The sequence below is a fragment of the Seriola dumerili genome, unplaced genomic scaffold (genome assembly GCF_002260705.1).
Source record: "Seriola dumerili isolate Sdu_G_001 unplaced genomic scaffold, Sdu_1.0 BDQW01000092.1, whole genome shotgun sequence".
Lineage (NCBI taxonomy): Eukaryota > Metazoa > Chordata > Actinopteri > Carangiformes > Carangidae > Seriola > Seriola dumerili.
Genome location: NW_019174347.1, coordinates 872,895 through 891,939, shown reverse-complemented (window position 1 = coordinate 891,939; position 19,045 = coordinate 872,895). Strand labels below are relative to the sequence as shown.

General features: G+C 40.6%; 2 protein-coding genes and 1 long non-coding RNA gene across 3 annotated transcripts in view; 1 reads left to right on the top strand and 2 right to left on the bottom strand.

Moving 5' to 3' along the window:
* Positions 1 to 348, bottom strand: part of scap (SREBF chaperone) — a 30,715-nt gene extending 30,367 nt beyond the window's left edge. Inside the window, exon 1 of the mRNA XM_022746181.1 lies at positions 148 to 348. Within this exon, the coding sequence (XP_022601902.1) occupies positions 148 to 269 (122 nt within the window). The 5' untranslated portion in view covers positions 270 to 348. The remainder of the gene's footprint in view (positions 1 to 147) is intronic.
* A 4,372-nt stretch (positions 349 to 4,720) lies between these two features.
* On the top strand, positions 4,721 to 8,723 carry LOC111222456. Its single transcript, XR_002665134.1, has 3 exons — positions 4,721 to 4,878; positions 7,024 to 7,194; positions 7,404 to 8,723. It is a non-coding gene; the product is annotated as an uncharacterized LOC111222456 (long non-coding RNA).
* Positions 6,761 to 10,914, bottom strand: elp6 (elongator acetyltransferase complex subunit 6). Its single transcript, XM_022746188.1, has 7 exons — positions 10,670 to 10,914; positions 10,378 to 10,456; positions 10,212 to 10,282; positions 9,636 to 9,757; positions 9,212 to 9,419; positions 7,382 to 7,543; positions 6,761 to 7,175 (listed from the first exon to the last, which is right to left on the bottom strand). The coding sequence occupies exons 1-7, from the start codon at positions 10,721 to 10,723 to the stop codon at positions 7,050 to 7,052; spliced, it is 822 nt and encodes a 273-aa protein (XP_022601909.1). The 5' UTR covers positions 10,724 to 10,914; the 3' UTR covers positions 6,761 to 7,049.
* Positions 10,915 to 19,045: the final 8,131 nt, after the last annotated feature.

The window sequence follows — 19,045 nt, the reverse complement described above, 5'->3', positions numbered from 1 at the left end:
TTACATCATCATTCTGGGTGTTACAGAATTGCTCCCTGTATTCCTACTGACGCTCCCTGTTTCTACCAGTTTGTATCAACACTTCATCAAACAAATGGAATTTAATCTAAAGAAGCGTCCACACAAAACCACAGACACATCACCTACCAGCAGGTGAGGATGCTGGCGGAGGTGAAGAGGATGATGGGCACTGGGTAGGAGGCGCACAGCAGCCCGTGGCGGTAGAAGGCCGCCGAGATCTTCTCTCTCAGCTGCTCGCGCAGCGTCATCCTGGTGGGCGGGGTCAACTCCCGGCCATTGGGAAGCACTGGGCGGCGGAGGACAGTGCGCCGCGGGGCATCCAGGGACCTGGAGGAGCGAGACAAACACATCATTTAACCTGATGTCACATAGGTGAAAATATGAAACGTTTGCTTACTCTCCTTCAATATCTTTATCAAGTATTTATCAGTAATTAATTAATCAATCAATAAAGCTGGTATCAATCTATCATCAACAGAATTTACTGGACCAGGCATTCACTGCATAAGATGTGCACATTTAGTCATTTGGTTCAATGTAAAATCCCACTGTCGAAGTTTAAATAAATACATCAAAACAAAACGGTAACCTAGGAGAGGGTTTTTATATAAATGTAAATTTGCACCTGAACATGGCGGAACAGTATGCTGCGGTACATCTCCACAGACAAACACACACACTCACACACGGAGGCCGGTTCTCATAGGGCTGCTCTGTCCTTAACACCTAATTAGCTACATACTCCGAGTGTCGGGGCACATGTTGCCGACTACAGGCGCGGTGTGTTTTTCCTACAGACAAGCTCGTACAGGGGTCACATGGCAGACAGCACTGAAACACACCGCTCATTCAGCAGCCAAAAAGGTGTGGACACATTCCTCCTGTAGAAAACACGCAACTCCGGCTGAGCAGCTAGGCTTAAGCAAAGGACAAGTCTCATTGATCACAACTTGATAAAAAACAGCCAACAGGTTCACTGATAACGGCCTTTTGTCACACGACAGCGGGTAAATTCCTCTTCATTCAGGTGGAAAAACAGAGGGATAAGCTGCCCAAGGTGAAAGACAGGGGCCCTTACAGGAGGTCCTTTAAGTATTTCCTAAAGCTGAAATGATTATTAAATCCAAAGACTGACAAATTAATTAACAATAATCTTAAAAATCATTTGTTTATATAACTTATTGAGGAAAAAATTAATTCACTGGTCCTTTATTTTTCATTTTTTCTATCATTGTAAAATTATCATCTTAAGGTTTTGGCCTTTATTAAATAAAGTAAGCAGGTAAGACATTACTTTAACATGAGTAATTTGAGACTGAGTATTTACACAGGTAGTAGCAACTCAAGACACCACATGCTGTAAATACATAAATTTTAAATGAGGAAGCCCTGAAGCAATGTTGGTCACACTTGTCCCGTTTCCTCATTAGTGATGGTGAATACTCAATATCCAACACCGGTGTTTAGGTTGGTTGTTTTATAAATTTGCAGTGCCACTGCCACCTCTCGAAAACGATGGCTCCGCAGATATTAGAAGCAGCCGTAGGGCTTGTTGGCGTCCCTTTGTTTTTAGCTCCCTCCATGCTATGCTAGCTCTCCTTTAAAATGTACGAGTCTACCACCAACGCATGGCATAACACGTAACACTGAATAACGTAGAATCGCATTGAATGGTTGAATGGCTCATAGCTCGGCCCTATTGACGCAGATACCCGATCCAGCTATTTGAGTCAGTATTGGACTGATATCCGATATCATCCCAAAGTTATAATTTTTCACAGAGCTCAAGGTGACTTGTTTAAATTGCTCATTTTATCTGACCATCACTCCAAAATCTTGTTGAATCCTGTCGAATATTTGCATTTTAGAAGCTGGAATCAGCAAATGTTTGGCATTTTGTTTGAAAAATTACTGATTGATTAATTGCTTGTCAATATAGTTGACAATTATTTTTTGTTGATCAACTACTTGATAAATTGCCGTATTGTTTCAGTTACAATCAGTATCATAATGTTGAAATTATTCCTCTGGTTTAGATCATATAGGGCAAATCTACACTAAATCACACGTGTAAAACAAATTACTGCTTTTGTTAGTTTTTAATGCTTAATCACTATGTTCATACTGCCACACTATGATTCCACTGAAAGTCATAAATTCAATATTATATTTTGATTTCTTAAAACAACATGGCACACTGACATGACTCTGTGCTTGACAGTGGACTGCGGACTGATTTAATGTCAACACAAGCAGAGGAAATGTGTGAACTCTTTGCCTCATGGGTGGTACGCCTCACTTCAAACAGAATCAGTTCAGTCAGTTTCCCCATATCAGCTCAATCTCCCGTCGGCTTCCCTGCTCAATCTCAGCTCTCGTCTCTCTGTTTGCTCAGCATACTGGTTGAGCTCTGCCTGTCCTGTGTTTGTAGTTACACACTGCTCCATTACAACGTTTAACTGGCTGCCCTAGCAAACCCACTGCAGCCGCACAGTGTCTCATTCTGCTGATCCGCACCAACCCTCTCTCTCGCCTGAGCTTCTCACATGATGTCCATAAGTAGCACCATATTAATTGTTAACCGTGCCACAACACAACAAATACAGCTCTGTAACATCGGCCGTTAACACACTGTATCCATCATACAAGCCTCACACGGTTCTGAGACCATACCTGCTAATGGGGGACCAGGTTATCTCTCTGGCTCGCAGCCGTTTATGTCCAGGTTTTTTTAGCTTAAGTGGCGCCTTGTGGTTAACATAGTGATTCCTTCTCGATTCAGGCAGAGTGTGTGGCTGCTCGGCTCGCCCCCCTGGGAGCAACGGAAACATACCCCAGGAGGAATTCGCCTCAGGAGTCTCTTGATCTGCTGTTATAAATACACTATACAGTAAACACCGCAACGTCCCAGCAAGCTTGCACAATGGGTTCTGCAAAGGTCAAAACAGGGCTTTGAAGTAAAGCCTCTCTGCTCTCCGTTTCTGAAGGAAAGTCGAGTCTCAGCCAGGTTCTGGTCCCTCTCAGTGTCTTGCAAGGGAAAACTTTCCATGAATGCCTCCATCTCTCAGCTGTCTGTCCAGTTCACTGCATGCTGTGTGGAGTTACGTGGGTGCAGCAGCGGGGCCTGATTTGGCAAAGGCTCAGCAACATCTCCGTCAGTGAACTAATCCGGGATTTAGCCGATCGGAAACTCAACGAGCAGGGCTCAGGGCCTATGGCCACCCCCCACTGCTTCTCTCCTCCTCTGGTCACAGCCTTGAACCGCTCTATCACAAACTTTGTAGCATGCCGAGACATTCACATCTCAAAAGCATCACAAAGGCAGGCTTTAAAACCTGAAATTCACAAACAGGGCAGAAAATACCAGCTACAAGCCGAGTGCTGGTAAACTGTTGTCTCAGGCTGGTGATTTTGTGTCCCCTTCAGCCACTTTGGCAGGTGACCAGCGATTGTTTGGAAATCCTATTCTGTCTGGCCGGATGGTGTTTGTTGGGCTATACCAGCTACTATGGCTGAGCGAGTTAAAATAATATTTCTGCTTAAACCCAACAAACCAACCACAAATAAATCTTTATGACAAGACCATGGAAAATGTGTCAGTTCAAGAACCATGTGCATGTGCGCGGACGTGCTAGGCAACTAATAATGTAACAAAGAGCAGTCTATATGGCTCCCACGTGAGAAGCCAGCACACTCACTTGCAAAACAAAAACACAGCTACGGACACGACAGACACAGCGTTGTACACTTAGGGAGATTGTTGTGGGTCTCTGCAGCTTAATTGGGTGTCTTGCAGATTAGGGTGGATTTATAAAGGCACATGCCAACAACATTACTGTGAGCACAGTGGTTCTCACAGTTCATGGATGAACTGTATCAAAGCTGTTTCAAAACTAGGACAGTACATTTACACTCACACATTCACACTTACAATGACAACAACCGAAAAGAGAGATTTGGGAAATAGCAAAAATGCCATCTTACCTCTTTTCTACACTTCCCAAAATGCCCAGCTTGAAGGCATCTCCAGGGTTTACAGATTCCAATGACATAATAAGCAACTTTCTCTATCATGCAATACATTTACAGGCCTCATCTATATCTACACATGAATTACTGCAAAACAAAAACTACACCAATATCCAAAAACATTCCAGAGAGCTTCGGGCTCAATTCTCCGTAAGATGACTGCATTCAGTGTCATAATTGCATAATGCGAAAGCATGCCCCTCTGATCAGTGAAGCCCATTAGTCCAAGCTCGATGTGGATGAACAGATTACTGCAACACAGCCTTTTACAACCAGAGCTGATGATAAAAGAGGGAACTGTGCTGTCAATCAGTAACCATACTGTAATAATTTGTGATGTGTAACAACCTGTCCGATTCCCTTTCCTAACAAATTCTTTAGATAAAAAGGTAAAGAAAATACATATACTTAATAAATACTAAATCTTTTTTATCAATTATAACAAAAGGGTATCAAGTACAAGTTTTTAAAAGAACATGACCCTTGTTAAAGTTTCAAAAGTCATCTTTTTCTGGCACATGTAACCGTCTGTACAATTTGGAGCCAAACTAGCCAAAATGGTGAAATAGCTATCACAACACAGTAAACACATGCAGGGATGGTGGGGCTGATGCAACTCTGTGGCAACATCAACTGCCAGGAACAAGCAAGCACAGTGGCTCCCAAACAGTGGCCAAGGATGCCCAAGGGTCCCAAACAAGGCTCTAGGATGGTCCTACAGTAAATGATGTGTAGTTTTAACTTCATAAATGAGTGAGATTTCTTTTTGGCAAAGAAGAGTTTATATATGGATGAACAATCTAACACAGGTTTACACATCAGCAGAAAGTGAGTACATTTACATTATTTAGCCCAAAACATTTCTGAGCTCAGTGGCTCTATTGCTGCACCTCAACTAAAAAACAGTTCATGGCCTGTCATCACTTCTGTAGTTTTGACATGAAAAGGTGGAGAAACCACTGAGCTAGAATATGCCATGCTAATAATCGCATAATTAATTACTTTTTCATGTTTTTTTTTAAATACCTTTAATTGACGCACAAATAAGCATCGCAGTTGCCTTGACTGGGGTTCATGTGTTTTCATAAGTGAACCCCCTTTTTAGGAACCTGCTGTCAAACTTGCTGGCTAGCTAACGTTAAACAGACAGCTATCGTTAGCTAGAAGCATCTTACAGGAAGTCCTCAACTTTTAGTACATAACACTCGTTTTAAAGTCTTTGTAATAACAATCGGAGTTAGATACTAACACACAAGTGTGTCACTTAAGTGAAATAAATGTATGAACTGTAGAAGTTAACGATAAACCCAGTAACTGCTATGTGCTAACGTTACGCGAGTGGCTCTCTCGCATCACTCTACAACCAGTGCATTTAAAAAAACGAAGAGAACAAATGTATACAAAAAAATTGCCATTCCGTATTATTACCATCACAGCTAAACACACGCATGGAAGTATACCGTTTCTACAAATTGTTACACCTTGTCAGTTCCGGCACACAACTTGTGATAGCACCCAGCTAAAGGCTAATATTGCTAGCAAGTGGGCGAGCAATGTTGACGAATCCAGTGAACTCGTATCCAGATTAATATGATATTTCATATTCATCAGATAAGCTATTGTTAAATAAAAACAGGCTCGTAAATGCTACAGGGGGCTAGAGCTACGAACACCTGGTTAACATGGCTGTCACAGAGAAACTATAGGAGTAGTTTGGAGCTACGCTAATAACGTTGCCAAAAACAAATTAACGCTAAAGTTAGCTTGCTTGGCACAAGGGCGATGTTATGTTCTACAGTGAGGTTTGGGATGTCCGGGGCTCGTATCTGATTATATAAAAACAAAACGGAGGTGCGTTAGCCCAGCAGCTGCAGCTTCACTGCTATAGCCATAACAACGCCTCTGTTGCTAACATTATGGGGTGATTAAACAATCCAGCAGCTCCCATGCTTTTCCCCACCACGAAGCTAACTTTCACATCGCAGCTAATGGTAGCGGTTTATAGCTCAACTGTTCGCACACTTGCCTGGACAAACTTCAGAGATCCCCAAACGTAGTTGTTGGTGAGGTCTTCCGGGGTAAACAGACGAGCAACCGCCGTGTTATTCCTTTTGTTTTGGAAACTGGCTAAAGGCTAACTCGCATGCCCCCAAACCTGACGCTGACATGCAGGCGCAGCGTTTCAAACCTACTGGTTGTCAAGTCCCACAGAGACCTCTCCACTTCGACCTCTCACCCCGCAGCGTGAGGATCGGTGGAAGAGCGCCATCTAGTGTGATGAATCATGTACTACATATGGATTTCCTGTGGTGTATGTGTGGAGTTACTGCTATAGATTGTTCTCGAGTTATCTTTAATAAAAACGAGTCCATTAATTAATCACAGATTCTTATACCAACACATGCTACAGATCTAATATCAGTTTGAACTTGTAATCTTCAAAAAGTGTCAAAGGGTTGCAGCAGTTTTTGGAAAATCAGTGCTCCCTCATCAATATGCAAATTTCTAAAGCAAGGTGCTCCAAATCAGATTGGAAAAGTCCTTATGGGGAACCTGTGGTGTAAGTATGAAGTTTCTACTATGTATTGTTCTTATGTAATCATGTCCACAAGCCAGCATGACAACATAATGTACTGCATACCATGTACCATGGTAGCAGGACATAAAAATGTGAAAATCTATATACAGATTTCACTGTGACCATGCAAAAAACCGATTCATCCACTTCTTTTATTTGAAGAACTGAAAAAAAAAACAGTGTGGAGCAATTCAGATGTCTGAAACCAGGCTATCAGCAGGCAGGATCACTTTGTCCTTCCTCCAGAGTCTGGGGTCCAGACTGGGTCACTGACACTAGCAGCCAGCCAAACATGAAGCTTGGCTATGGCTGGCGAACCACTTTGGCAGCTAACAAACAAACATTTGTATTGTCTTGGTATGAAAACATAACAGTCAGTTGTCATGTGTTAAAAGGTACGTTAGGATGTTGAAGGTTGCAATTAGAGAACAGCGCTGGATGTCCCTCGAGCAAAGAAGGAGGCTCCTTTATCATGGACCTTGTACTGAAAGAGTTTCTTCTGTGTGTTTTGTCCATCGCCTTGTCTCCTCCTCCAACACACCTCCACCTCAAAACAAAGGAATAATGTAGGTTTACTTACATTTTAATGAAAGATTTCAGCTTCTCATTATATTAGTCTCAGTATGTTATTTGAATGTAACGTTTTCTACACATTGTGCCATGTGTATGACTATTTTAAAAGTTACTGATATGTGTACGACTGTAATTTCTTGCATCTATGCTGTGTTGCAAAATGTATGTTCACACACACACCTGTCCGTGTATGTCCCTACAGTAGCCAGTTGGGAGACCCTGTACATGAAGGGTGAGGCTACACTGGTGGGTCAGGCCCTTCAGGAGTCGCTCTGAGCCTTCATCATCTCCGTCGTCCACCACTTCCTCCCCATCACAACGTACCAGCATCACCGTGTTGCCCTGCAGTCACAATCAAAGTCACAGTGATAAGAGACAGATTTTTTATGCGAGTTGTTCACTGTTGATTTGACGCCTAACCTCCTTACTGCAAGTTGAAGCCCAGTAGTAAATATTTTTTATACATAAATACAATCAATCTAAAGGATTTCATGAGATGAAAGCAATACCACTTGAGATTATCAGTGCTGTATTGATTGACAATGGCATGTATGTAAAATGCTTAACCCTTGTGTTGTCTTCGGATCAAAAATGACCCGCCACTGTGTTTAACAGCAGAGAAAACTCCCTAAATGATCTTTTTTCAACTTGAAATTCGATGACTTTTCCTGAAGTGAGCCCAACATTAGAAAAAATGAAATATTGCCTTTGTTCCTATTTCCATGTAAGCTGCACACCATCAGGGTACAAAGATTGTCTTCGGGTCATTTTTGACCCGGCAGTTAAAATCACAGTCACAGAGTTAGTTACACACTTAAAAAACAACAGACACACACACACACACACACACACACACACACACACAAGCAATTGAGTTTGTGTCCGACTGATTGATCTTAGACAGAACTACAACTTTCTCCTGCAGGTGCAGCATCATCTTTCCACAACCCCATACATGACTCAAGTTCAAACTATTTCAGACAAAAAATAAAGATTTCTTGAAAGAATTGTTCACTAATGCCTCTACATTCAGAGGCTGGAAAAGTGCTGCAGATGACAGTACCCCGAGTTCTCTCTGTGCACGTTTTACTGCTGAACAGCCTAATACTAACCATAACCCGAACCACGAAAGCTGTTCAGGGGACTGGATCTTTTCCTGATCTACCTGAGGATCCAGCTGGGACAGGTCTGCCCACCAATGAAGGCCTGTAAAACACATACTGTGTGCTGCACATGTGAGAAATATATCTGCAAAGTCCATGCACACACAGTTGTGTACTGCCCTACATGTGCTAATTAGTTGATTAATTTATGTTGTTCACATTCTTTTTGTGTATTTTATTGTTGTCTATTGTTTGTTGTGTTTAAACACTTATTGGGTGGTAGCAATGGTTAAAAAATGGGGATATATATTTTGTTGTTTAATTCCTAATTGTAAAGAAATTAATATATAACTGTTCACTGGCAAAAAAAACCCCTGACTGTTGTTGGGCGCGCCTCCAATGAAATGCATTCAAAACTACTTTCTGCACATTTCTGCTTCTTTCTTAGGCTACACAAGTACTATCTCTTGATAAAAATACTGTTTACCACCTCTGCAGTACCTTAAGAAATGATGATATTAACAATAAATCTCTACTTTAGTAAAGAAGACAATTATGACAGCAGTGTTGTGATAAAAACGAGTGGGGGTACACTTAATAAATGGAGTCTTTCTGCACTGTGAAGAGGGAAAACTCAGATATTCACACAGTTTGTGATGAATGGCAGGTTGTTTCTTCATGCAAACTAGATTTGGTGATAAAAATTCAATTAAGCTTCTTTATTTTAGTGGTTTAGTGAAGGCGGGTCATTTTTGACCCGGAGGACAAGCGGAGCAAACAGAATGTGAAGACAACACAAGAGTTAAATCAAAATCTCATTCAGGAGTGTGGAGATATTTTGGCCATGTAAGTGTCAGCTTTAATTTGTCATGGTTCACATACTGCTATTTGACAGCAAAAATCAAACCTGTAGCTGGGAGCAGACTGTGGCTCGGCAGTAGTGGCTGAAGTCCAACACGGCTTCAGCGCTCACCCCCAGACTCAGCAGTACACTGACATCGTCAACCAGCAACACCGGGGGTCCCCACTCCTCTGCCCCGTCCTCCCCACCGCCTGAACTGCTGACACTGGACCGGATGAACTCATACAAACGCCGCAGGCCGACTGTAGGATCCCTGAGGACGGAGACATGAGGGAGAGGGAGATAAGCTAAGGAATAGTGTATGAATATATTGGTATTGGTTATAGAACAATATTATTGAAAGATAAAGTAGTGTAGTGGTAACAACCTGATACCATGATGGCAAAGATATATAAATGTAAAAAAAAAAAACAAAGGGGTCAATGAAACCATATCATATAATAAAAAATAAAAGTGATATTTTCTGCACCTGAGGAAGTCCATGGCTTGACTTCCTGAGTTGGTTTCTTGAGACAAAACAGACAATGACTCTGTGAGTCCCTCGAGAAATATCAGCTGACCTTTCTCCTTCGCTTGTGCTAGACTTACACCCTGAAAACACACAAAACACACACATATACAAACAGGTTTTAAAAATGTACAGTTTCTGCCATCATTTAATGTAAGTAAAGCTAAAATAAGGCAGGACTAGACTGAATAAATTAATGCAGTGATTCAAATTTATAATTTTTCAAGTCATATGTTCTTTAGTTGACATCCACTAGAGTGCCAAAATCAAATAAAGACCTGTCAAAATATACATTTTAACCCAGTGCTGATGGAATATGCATGAATTTCTGAATAGCTAACATTAGAAGGAAAAACCTCATAATAAAAAAAACCCTGGAAATAAATCTTGACCCCAACATGACTCAGTAATACAAAAGCTGCTGGAAAAGAAATAAGAACTAAAGATGGAAGTAGAAGGGATTATACACAATATGATTTAGGTGAATGACAGCTAAATAAATTTATTCAAATAACACTCTTCTTGTGTATAACTCACCAATCTCTGACTGACTGCATTGTAGTGACTGAAGGACTGCACCAGGCCCAGGAAACACACTTTGCAACGTGCTGAGACAGAAAACACAGATGGCATCAGCTGCTGTTTATACCTGAATTAAACGAAATGTTTTTCCTGTTTTGACTGACAGGTGTTAACAACTCACCTCGTAGGTAAAAAGAGAGGAAGTGGTGAATGAGGAAAGACGCATCACTCTGTCTATCTGACACCAAGATAAATTCTCCCTGTAGGTTCACACAATGTTACAAACATCATTACAACAATAAGGACGTTGTCATTTATGATTTGCAGGCTACACAGCTGCTAAAGTTTGGAGCAAATACAACAGGAACTTACACATATTAACGTAAGCATAGAGGGCAGTGAGTGTTTTAATAAAGCACAGTGTTACCGTACATATCACCATACTGGTTGAATTACAGATGTCACAATATTACCTGTGTGAAGCTGTCGGGAGTGGTGCTCAGGATGCTGTTGAGCTCTGTATACATAGCTAACCTAACTGTAAATAACACAAGCTAAACACTTGATAAATTAGCTAAAATAACGTTTTTAGGAGGTGCTACTCTAAAAGCTTGTATTGTTAATCCATGGGTATAACTGTAACATAAGATATCCTACTTTAATCAGTTGTCAAATAGCTTTTTGATCTGCTAGCTGTCTGTTGTGCTAACGTCAGGTAGCATGCTTCAAACAAAGAGCCAAAATTAAAGAAGAGGTGTAACTCTGCACCTAATTTCTGGCAGCAGAAAAAAATACTTCCGATAACGGGAAAGCCGTTAGCAACGGGTTACTGCTACATATAATTTTGTACTCGAAAAGTATTTGTACGAATTTTCCATTAGAAGCAAATTATAGGTTTTAAAGCGGTTTTGGTTTTTGAAAACCAACCAACTCGGGTCTTTGAAAAAATGGTATCCATGGTGACAGATACAGGCACCTTAATAGACGATCTTTGCTAGCGCATGGCGACTTCTTCGTTGTGTTTCAATCCATGTCGAGTTGCAGACAGCGCCTCCTGCTGGTAGTATTGTGTTAATGAGTGACGGTATTAACAGTAGAGCAGCAGTAGCAGTAGTAGCAGTGTAGTAAGCAGTTGTACTGCAGTAATAGTAGCAGAAGTGTTATTGTAGAGATAGAGATATTATTAGTAGTATCAGTACAAGTATTCAGGACAGTTGAATTAATAAATTAATAATTTTCATTACTATGGTGTCAAATTATTCCTCAGAGATACAGAATCTACTCTCTGCTCTACACTGTTCCACTCTTAATCAGATTCTCATTTAAATGAATACATTTTTAGCATCAAAACATGACTCAAGAGATATCTAACTCTGCTATAAAGGCATTGTTACAAGCTAATTTTTTTTAATGAGATAATCCAAATGTTTTTATACCTGAAAATTAACTGTTAAATATTTAATATTTAATATAATATTTGTTATTTTCATAATCATTTACATCATTAGAATACTTGTTAATCTGGCTGTTACAATTGTCTGCAAGACATCATTATCACATTCCTTTTCCTTTACAATGATATTAATTAATTGTGTGCTGAGGTAATTGAGCAGGAAAACTCATCTTTAAATCTATCTGTTTAAAAAAAGAACTGAGCAGAGGATATCTTTAATCCCTCTATTTCTGGCTCAGCTTTCTCTGTCTGCACAAAACTTCCTCCTGCTCAACATGTGATACATGTAAGTGGATTTAGTTTGGCAAAGACAATCCTAACAAAACATATACATACATAAACAGACATCAGTGTCCTATTTAGCACAGGAGTATCTGCAGAACTCTAATTTATGCATCAAGCATGTTTCTGCAGCTGAATCATTCAGATTAAGATATGTATGTACATCATATTACACTATACTCTTCTATAAATGACAATATAGGGTTTATATATAATATATATAGTACAGGGTTCTCCCCAGTGGAATCAGTATCAATACATAATTCAGCAGAAGATGCTGTTTATGAAGACATACTCAAACCAGAGTTTTGTCTCCTGGTGCTTTCATGTGGAATTCGGTTTCCTGTTCTAATGCACAAACATTCGCCATATTTTTTGTTATTTTTTAAGTACATAATACAGAATATTTGAATCCAGCATCAGCGATATTAAACACATTATCTGCTGAGGTCACCGTCTCAAATGCAGCCATGTAGACACCTGTTGTCATATAAATATTTTATCACCTACACTTGAAAATCATGTGTGTGTCTCTGAGAGGCACAAACCCTGCAGACAATTTATCTTTATTTCTTCTTAAGTGAGTTCAAATTCAGTCTGCTTCATGTAAGTCATCCATCTTACACTCATGGTTCACACAGAACAGCTGACTGAAACACAAGTAAAATGGGAGATAGAAAATTATCATCTGATCATTGTTGGAAGCAGCAGATGGCAGTGTGTCGCTCTCCAACATCTCGGTATCAAAGGCATCCAGACTGTAAATGCAATGAATCTGCGTTTCAGTCTTTAAAGATGTTTCATATTAACTTATTAATGCTGCACTTTCTCCTCAAGGTCTCAGACAGAGGAGCTGGTGCAGTGAAGTTTAGGCCCCGTGTTGGAATAATTACATCTGATTATATATCCACTGTTTCTGTGCTACAGCAGGTGAAGTGGTCCAGTCACCAAACACTGCAAAGTCAAGTCCGAGAAAAGCGGCAATGCAAATTTACTTTTAGTCACATCAAAAGCCGTGTTATTAGACAGTGTGTCGACTCTTAGTTGTGGAGTTTAGTCAGATACTGAAATCCAAAGGAGACATTAAAACTGCATTTATTTATTTTTCTGACCACTTGGGACCGGCAGAACAAGCTGTACATTAACATATTATCACCTTATAAAGTCGTTATGTCAGCAAACACTTGCTATATCAGCATTCAATTGGACTCATGTTTGCATCCACCTGATGAATATAAATCCAATATTCACCCTCCTTTTATATCTGTTTGGTCTCCACTAACTCTAATAGTAAAAACAGAAAAATATCTGGGTCTTTAGCTGCTAAATGCTTCAGTTTATTCACCAGCTTTATGGTCTCAGTTTTGTTTGTCTGCTGTGCTTTTCTCTCTGAAAACCAGCTGCCGAAAATGATTCTACACGAGCAGTGAGACTGAGGTTCTCTGTGGGTTTGTCATTTCAAGCGACACCTTCTGTATTCTACATTATCATTTGATCTGTTGTTTATATAAGAATATTGATTTGTGCAGTTTTAAAAATGAGAACTTCCTTTCAGTCACTGTTCGACGTGTGTTTTCACCACCTCTGTCCACATATTGACCTGTAATCCAATAATCAGCTTCATGAAAAATAGGCTCATGTCTGAGATGATTAACTTCAAGTTCTCGGAGTTCAGAAAGTCGAGTAGTCACTCGTCAAAACTGAGACTAAAGCTGGATTTGAACCCTGCAGCTCTGTCTCTGAGATAAAAAAAAATAGAGCAGACTCTCCCAGCAGGGATCAATGAAGTACCACATAGATTATATTCTACACGTATACGTACATCAGTATTATTATACACTGCTGAGTCAGACGCGAGCGAGTTGGATGTAGCAGGCTCAGAATACAAACACTGTGTCATGTGAGATGAGTAATTCAGAACAATCCAATGAGCTCTCATCGACTTGGCTTTTGGCAAACTGCCTGCTTGTTTTGGTGTAATTGTTGGCACAGAAACACAGAATAGCATATAAATAACCACCACCGTGTTCCTACCTCTGTGAAGGCTGTCAGCAGACTTTAGGGTTTTAGAGTCTCTCCTGCAATCAAAAGGTCAAACATTTTAGATTCCTACAGTCCCTGAAGTGTTCTTGGGAAAGACACTGAGGTTCAGCACTGTCACAATACAGTATGATGCAATGATGTTGCAAACAAGTGAAAAGGGGTCTTTACTTTCTTGACATACACAAACACATAAGTTTTATATAAATAAACTTTTTCATTTTTACCGCTCAGTATATGTTGATAATTGGTTGAAATTTAATTTTTAGTCACTTATTTATTCTTTATCTTTACTGTTCTTATGTCACCATCTGTAAATTACTTTGTAATCACTGGTTTAGATAAGTATTATATAAATAAACTTTAGTATTATTATTGTTAGAACAACTCTGTTAACAATCAATACATTAAAATTTTATTTAAAAAATTGAAAAAATATTATTTCTTGTTTTTTTTACACACCTCAACTTTACTTCCTGGAAATCAGCTTAATGTCACTGGACACATGTAGAGTCAGAATATTGACAAAATTACAATTAAATAGAAAAATACCATAATTAAATTTTTATATGCTATGACCTTTGTCATGAAACCTGCAATATAACAATTACTGGGTATTTATTTTCAAAAAAATAATTCTTTTTATTTTCTTGTCCTGAGCAGGACACCATACATGTAGCGTTTCCCAGTTGTTGACATTTATTAATTTTTGGGAGAGTAGATTTTTGGTGACAGAGGAAGCCAGCGGTCGTCTACAACAAAGTAGAAGCTTCATCTAAATCGCTTTCCATGTTTGTCCCATAGACTGCACCCTCCTGGTCTAAGACAGACACACTTTTATATTCTGCTCCCGCTTCTTGTTTCGACCTGAGATACATATGTTGAACTATGGAAGCAAAACTCCCATAGAAATTCACGTGAATTTTAGGTTCCCTGAATAAGAGCTTCTGCTAAACGCCAGCGAAATGCAACACATACATTCACAGAACCAGTTTCAAGATGATCGCCAGGACAGTGCGATATAAGGGGAGCAGTTCGTCAGGGGGTGTAGGGGTTCAGAGTCCACTGTCCTGGCCGCTGACGCTCGTTGATCACGGAGGCAGGCAGCGAGCGAGTGCTGCTGGGGCTGCAGATAGAGCAAGGGGGAGAAGGAGGGTAATTGTCGTCCTCCCACCGTAGGACTCGTTCCTTGGCTCTGCTGGGGCCGTTAACAGTCTTGGCGCGGGGCCCGTTGGGGATTCGGGGTTTGGTTTTGGGCACCCTGTAGAGATAGACGTCGTAGTGGGCGAAAGGACTTCTGGAAGGCCTCAACTTAGGCTTCTTGGCGAGGTGGAGCTCCAAGTCGATGGTCACCTTACAATGTAGGAGTAGACTGGTTATTCGACATGCAAATGCACAAGTAAATTGACAGAAACACACACAAAAGATACAAATCAATACCGACTGTGCAACTGATTAAAAAACACATCGCTACAGAAAGTACTTGTTGTTGTTCCTGTGCCAGAAATGTGAGACCCAGACTCTACAACGAGAGCTATCTGTCATCAGGTTTGCTGTGTCAACTAGATTTTTGTAATTTGGTTAAACACACATTTATTTAAGAATATGCTCCTTAATATCATCTCTAAAAAAATACATTTCTTAAAACTAGAGTTTGGCGCAGGAAGAGATCCACAACACAGTGCCTGAGGATTAGGTAATACAGGACCCAACGTTTGCAAAACAAATTATGTAATTAATGAAATTACCACAAACTAGCCGACATACTGTGACATTATTGCTTTCAGGGGCCAGCCCTCAGAGTGTCTGGGGTCCTGGCCAACTTGGTGATCCATCCTGATTTGGCTTGCAGGTGCAACAGGACAACTTCAGCAAAGATGGTAAATGAATTTGCACTTGTGCAGTGTGCAAAGTATATGTAACCATAGCAACGGCTTTGAGCTACATCATCAGTGAACTGTCAGTGGTAGAAAAGCCTAACAGTGGGTTAAAGTGACAACAAACACACTTTAAAAAGATGAAGTGACTACAGCCACGCTAGCAGCACAGCAGCACTTTACCTAAAAGCTAACATTAGCATGTTAGCATGCTGAGAGTGACAATGGTATAATTATTACAATGCTCCCAATCTTAGTTTAGTCTGTAACAAAAAAAAAACTTTAGCATGTTAGCATGCACTACACACAATGTAGCCTACTATTGAGGCTGATGGAAAAGTCATTGGTTGCGCAGGTATTTTGACCTGATGATGGCGCTAAAGGAAAATGTTGAGGGATCAGCAAAGTCATCTGAATACTGGAACCATGAATGTCTGGAACAAATCTCAGGCCAGTCCACTGAGTAGAAGTCTATTTATCTGGATAAGGGTAAACTTGGAGATTGCGAAGGTCAGTAGCCTCAGCCAATCAAAGTCAGGAGGATGATCCTCTTGGGATCATGCATTTCTCATTTAATGGCAATCCATTCAATAGTCGTTGAGTTATTTTAGTCAGGACCTAAGTAGCCAACAGGTGCTAGCACGGATTAAAGTGCGAACCAAAGAAACTTCAATTAATCAACAGAAAATCCAGAGAAAAGACGACATTCCCGCCCACATCTTTTGACTGACCGGTGATCACTTCTATAGGACGAGTGGCGAAGCAGTATCACCCGCCCACAACTGGAGCAGAAACAAATGCAACACTGCATCATTGTCTACAACAGCAAAGAAAAGCAACATGACAAGACTTTATTCAGTCATGGGACCTCATCACCATCACCATCACCATCATCATCATCATCATCATCATCATGACACTACAGTCTCTGCTGAAGTGAACAGTTGGGTCACACCGCTCTCAGCCCTCTGAAGTCACTGCCATCACACTGCCCTGCTGCCAAACCCGACGTTCATTCACACACAGTGCAGGACACGGGGTGGGGCGGTGGCGGTGGCGGCAGTGGTGGTGATGGTGGTGGGGGTGGGGTGGGGGGTTGTTAGTCTGCTGTATGACTGGTAATGTATCACTAGATTTCCATCAGAAAAGAAGCCAAAGGGTCCTGTTCTGATCAGCAGCATTCCTCAGAGCCTCATTAGTAAACTAGATGGTGCCAGAGCGATTCATTTAACCCCCCCCCACCACCACCACCACCCCCCCGCACTTCTCTCGTCTTTCCTTTGGTTTCAATCCCTTCTTTTCAGGCGGCTTTGTAAGGCACACTGTGTGCTTGTGTGCGTGCATGCATGTAAATCTAATTTAAGTGCACTTGTGCGGTTTCCTTTGTGTGCAGACATATGTGTCACTATGCATTTTGTTTTGTTTTATGTGTGTGTGTATGTGTGTGTGTGTGTGTTGTGCATGTAAATCCATATGTGTATATATTTTGTGTTAATCCAAGCATTTCATATGTGCATACATGAATTCATGACTTTGTGTGTGTACGTGTGTGTGCATGTGTGTGGGTTTGGGTGTGTGCATGCCTCCATCATGCACTACTATGTGTGTGCGCCTGCTTCAGCCAATCAGGACGGCTCCTTCAGGATCCTAACACCATCATTCCACCACATCGTCAGCCAATCACAGGCGGCTGATGAATCCCAAGTCCCAGCAGGTTTGACTTGGAACAGCAGAGAGAAAAAAAAAAGATAGAGAAAATCTTGACTCGCCTTCACATGTTCTCTGTTTTCCAGTTCTTTTTTTTTTCCTTGCACCCCCTCTTACACCCTCAGTACCCTCCATTATACCCCAGAGAGCACTTGTTCTCCTTCACTGTGAGCTGCAAAGAGAACAGGGCAGCTGATTTTGGATAAAATGAAAGTAACTCAGCACATTTACTCAAGTAGTGTGTGCTATAATTTAAAGGTTTTTCTGTTTTACCGTTTGTATTCTACTTGAGTCACTTTCTACATCTGCTAAATCCACATCCCTGAGGGAAATACTGTCCACTACATTTGCCTGAGATTTAGAGTTACTTTGCAGATGATCATTTTTACACACGAAACATGATGAACTAAAACTAGGATGCAGATGATGTTACAGATTAAACCAGCGGATCCCAACCCTTCAGTTTTATCTTGGGGTCACGGGATGTCACGTGCCGTAGGACAGAAGGAATACATCCTCTTCTTCGCTTGCTTGTTGTACAATACTGTATAAACACAAACCTTCTAGACATATTCAACCTGTGACAAAGTGTCAGTAGACTCTGCTTCACTAGTCAAAGAGTTTGGGAACAACTAAATTCATTTACTCAACAGGATAAATTACCAGTTAACATTAAAATGCTGTATAAAGAAATTACACTTTCTATGGAGCTGATTATGCAAAATATGAATTCTAACTTTTGATATTTAAGTACATTTTGCTGTTAATGCTTCTGTATTTTTACTTAATCCTACAACAAGTTTTTTTTCAGGCCTTCTTGGGGAGAGAAAAGCAACTGACGGTAAGCAGCCAGCAGATATGATTACGTTTTTCCTGTCCGTTCCATCGTTGGGATTTTGAGCTAGCCTTTGTTAGCCTAAACGATAACAGAAATTTATAGCCAACCAATAATGGCATGTTATTTATCATTCACCATAAAATACTTTAACTGAGTAACTGTCTTTGGCATAAGCCACTCCATCACCAGTGGCAAATCATCAGCCATGTTTCTGTTCTCGGTGCTGCTGCATTCTGGGAGCAGGAGAAACAAGTTGTAAACACAACACTGACATATTATCAGGTAGCAGCATCAGCATTCATATGCAGTTATGTTTCTGGCCACCTGGTGAATATAAATCCAACGTTCACTCTCTTTTAGCAGCTGTTGTGGTCGCCACTGTCAGGTTTAGGAGTGTAAAGACCCAAATGCAGAGAAAGGAAGTGATTTCATAACAAAAGACGACTTACAAAACAAGAATCCAAAAGAAAAAACAGGTAGAAATCAGAACCAGAAAATCCAAAAACACAAGAGCACGACAAACAAGTGGGAGAACAGAGAATCAGTGCACACCAGGGAGGCAGGGGTGATTGAACACAGGTGAACAGACAATCAACAAGGAGGGGAAAAACAAGACAAAGAAAGGAAGTAAAAACACAGTGGAACTCTACTA

What these genes read in the sequence shown, in the direction of transcription:
- elp6 (XM_022746188.1), bottom strand. Translation starts at nt 10,723, where the DNA reads ATGTATACAGAGCTCAACAGCATCCTGAGCACCACTCCCGACAGCTTC. An exon ending in CTCCCGACAGCTTCACACAG is followed by an intron (nt 10,457 to 10,669) that starts GTAATATTGTGA and finishes GTGAACCTACAG; the next exon opens with GGAGAATTTATCTTGGTGTC. An exon ending in CCTCTCTTTTTACCTACGAG is followed by an intron (nt 10,283 to 10,377) that starts GTGAGTTGTTAA and finishes TTTCTGTCTCAG; the next exon opens with CACGTTGCAAAGTGTGTTTC.